At 34.1% G+C, this 2,335-nt stretch overlaps 1 protein-coding gene across 1 annotated transcript in view; it reads left to right on the forward strand.

Moving 5' to 3' along the window:
• LOC106477027 (glycine receptor subunit alpha-3-like) overlaps window positions 1–2,335 on the forward strand; it is a gene marked incomplete at its 5' end in the record, with an annotated part of 9,975 nt that overhangs the window by 2,504 nt on the left and 5,136 nt on the right. The window contains one exon of the mRNA XM_013937634.2: window positions 1,579–1,661. Coding sequence (XP_013793088.2) covers window positions 1,579–1,661 — 83 coding nt within the window. The remainder of the gene's footprint in view (window positions 1–1,578; window positions 1,662–2,335) is intronic.

The following is a 2,335-nucleotide window of genomic DNA, read 5'->3' on the forward strand; positions in this document are numbered from 1 at the left end:
AAATTAACCATTATTTGGTACCAACCTTGAAATAAACTGACCATTGTTTGGTACCAACCTTGAAATAAATTAACCATTGTTTGGTACCAACCTTGAAATAAATTAACCATTGTTTGGTACCAACCTTGAAATACATTAACCATTATTTGGTGCCAACCTTGAAATATATTAACCGTTGTTTGGTGTTTGGCCATTTTTATAAATTATTACCCCCCGTGCCATATTTAGGGGGTGTTTGAAGGGAAATACCCCCTTCTTCATGGTGGCACGCAATATAAAATACACATATGGTTGATATCAACCTTTTTATAACCTCAGTTATCCAGTCGTTATATTCATTAACACCTGAATGCATTGTGTCTTGAAATTTGTCAAACTGGAAACGCTAGATGTCGCTATGTCCTTAGACTTACCATTGTCCCACAGGACGCATGTAATGAGTTTATACAAAGGTTTACACTTAACACACGTGTTTGCGTGTACTTTATTTGATAAATTTTATCAACATCTTCCACCATTTTATAAATAAACATTCAGTTGAAAGAAAGGTCTGCGCAAACTCAGACTGTACGACGAGAAATTTATGCAGCAATCAGACAACAACGGAATGTAACGACTGAATTATTTGGATTACACTTTTCAAGACGAATATAAAGATTATATTGTTGCGTCATAATATTAATATTTGTCATAATATTAATAATATTAATATTATGACGCAATATTAATATTAATATTGTGTTAATATTAATATTAACAATATTAAGGAGGGGCAGTGTTGCGTCATCGGGGTCACGTGACTGGTGTGGCGCCACCTATTTTCTAGAACTATCCTGTACCTTGGCGAATGCTCTAGCATTTACTAGATATAGGGTAGCTGGTATATAAGAGAGGGTGACAACGTGACGGGACAATAATGTGTGTGTAGGTAATGAGTAATTGAACTGCAGTCAGAGAGAGACGTATTGTTGAAGTTAACGTTCGTTGATATAGTTTGTTATAGCGCGATTGTTGAAAACAAGTGTATCGTAAAGTTATATTCGGAAAGAATAAACCAGTTTTATTAAGTAAGGACTTGTGTCGTTAAAGTTTCGTCGGAATGAAGTTACGGAAAAATCAATTAACAAACGGAAACGTAACAATATATATATATATGTATTGTGTCTGAAATATGTACCCGTGTACAGCGGGACTTGGATCTAGTATCTTATGATGTATATATATATATATTTAAATTATTTAGTTCGTATGTGTCGTTTTTTTATCTTCGTTAAGAATGACATACTCTTATAAAAATATGCAATTGGTTATTTCTTCCTACTCTGTGATGTCACCCTGGAGGCTCAGTGGAAAGTCTGGGCTTATAACGCTAAAAATCTGGTTTCGATACACATATAGCCCATTATGTAGCTTAATAATAATAAAATTATAATTAGTTTTTTTACATTTTCTTTTGGTTTAAATTAAAAGTTTGATTTAAGTTATATTTCTTTGTTCATATTTGACTAAGAACGCGGGAGGTTTAAAGTACTGGTTCCAAACGTCGACTATTAATATGGTTCCTCTGTATTTTGATAGGTTAACACTAGAACTGTCGTGTGCTATGAAGTTTGAAGCCTACCCTCATGACAACCAAATATGTTCATTGATGATAGAAAGTTGTGAGTAAATTTATTTTATAAAATCGTAGTTATATAACAGAGCTCATTAAGAGAATAATTAACGTGACGTAGTACAAAAACTTTATTACACTACTAATCCTTGAATGAGATAATCTACTTCGCTTAGCCATTTCTTCTTCGCTTGAACTTGTCTCTGAATCAACATGGCTGCTGCATTGAACAAACAGTCAGCCCCAAACGACACTTACTAGTTTACCTTATTTCTACGTTATCTACTATAAGGTTTTCACGACAGCTATGACGACGTGTTTTCACCGAAATGTCATAGAACAAAACAAAACTGGAATTCCGTCTGTAGTTAACACCTTTGTCAAACTGAGACGAGTTTAAACAGCATGACGATAGAACTGGAAAATTAGTTTCTGATGACGTTCTAATAATTATTGAAATATTGTGAAACCATGAGCTACCGGTTGTAGTTTGTGTTATCACTCAACATAAAACCATCAATTAGACTACAACCGGTTGTTATCACTCAACAGTTGATGGTTTTATAGACTACAACCGGTGTGTTATCACTCCACATAAAACCATCAACTACCTGTTGTAGTCTGTGTTATCACTCAACATAAAACCATCAACTACCGGTTGTAGTCTATGTTATCACTCAACATAAAACCATCAACTACCGGTTGTAGTCTGTGTTATCACTC

Source organism: Limulus polyphemus, unplaced genomic scaffold (assembly GCF_000517525.1).
Source record: "Limulus polyphemus unplaced genomic scaffold, Limulus_polyphemus-2.1.2 Scaffold12580, whole genome shotgun sequence".
Classification (NCBI taxonomy): Eukaryota; Metazoa; Arthropoda; class Merostomata; order Xiphosura; family Limulidae; genus Limulus; species Limulus polyphemus.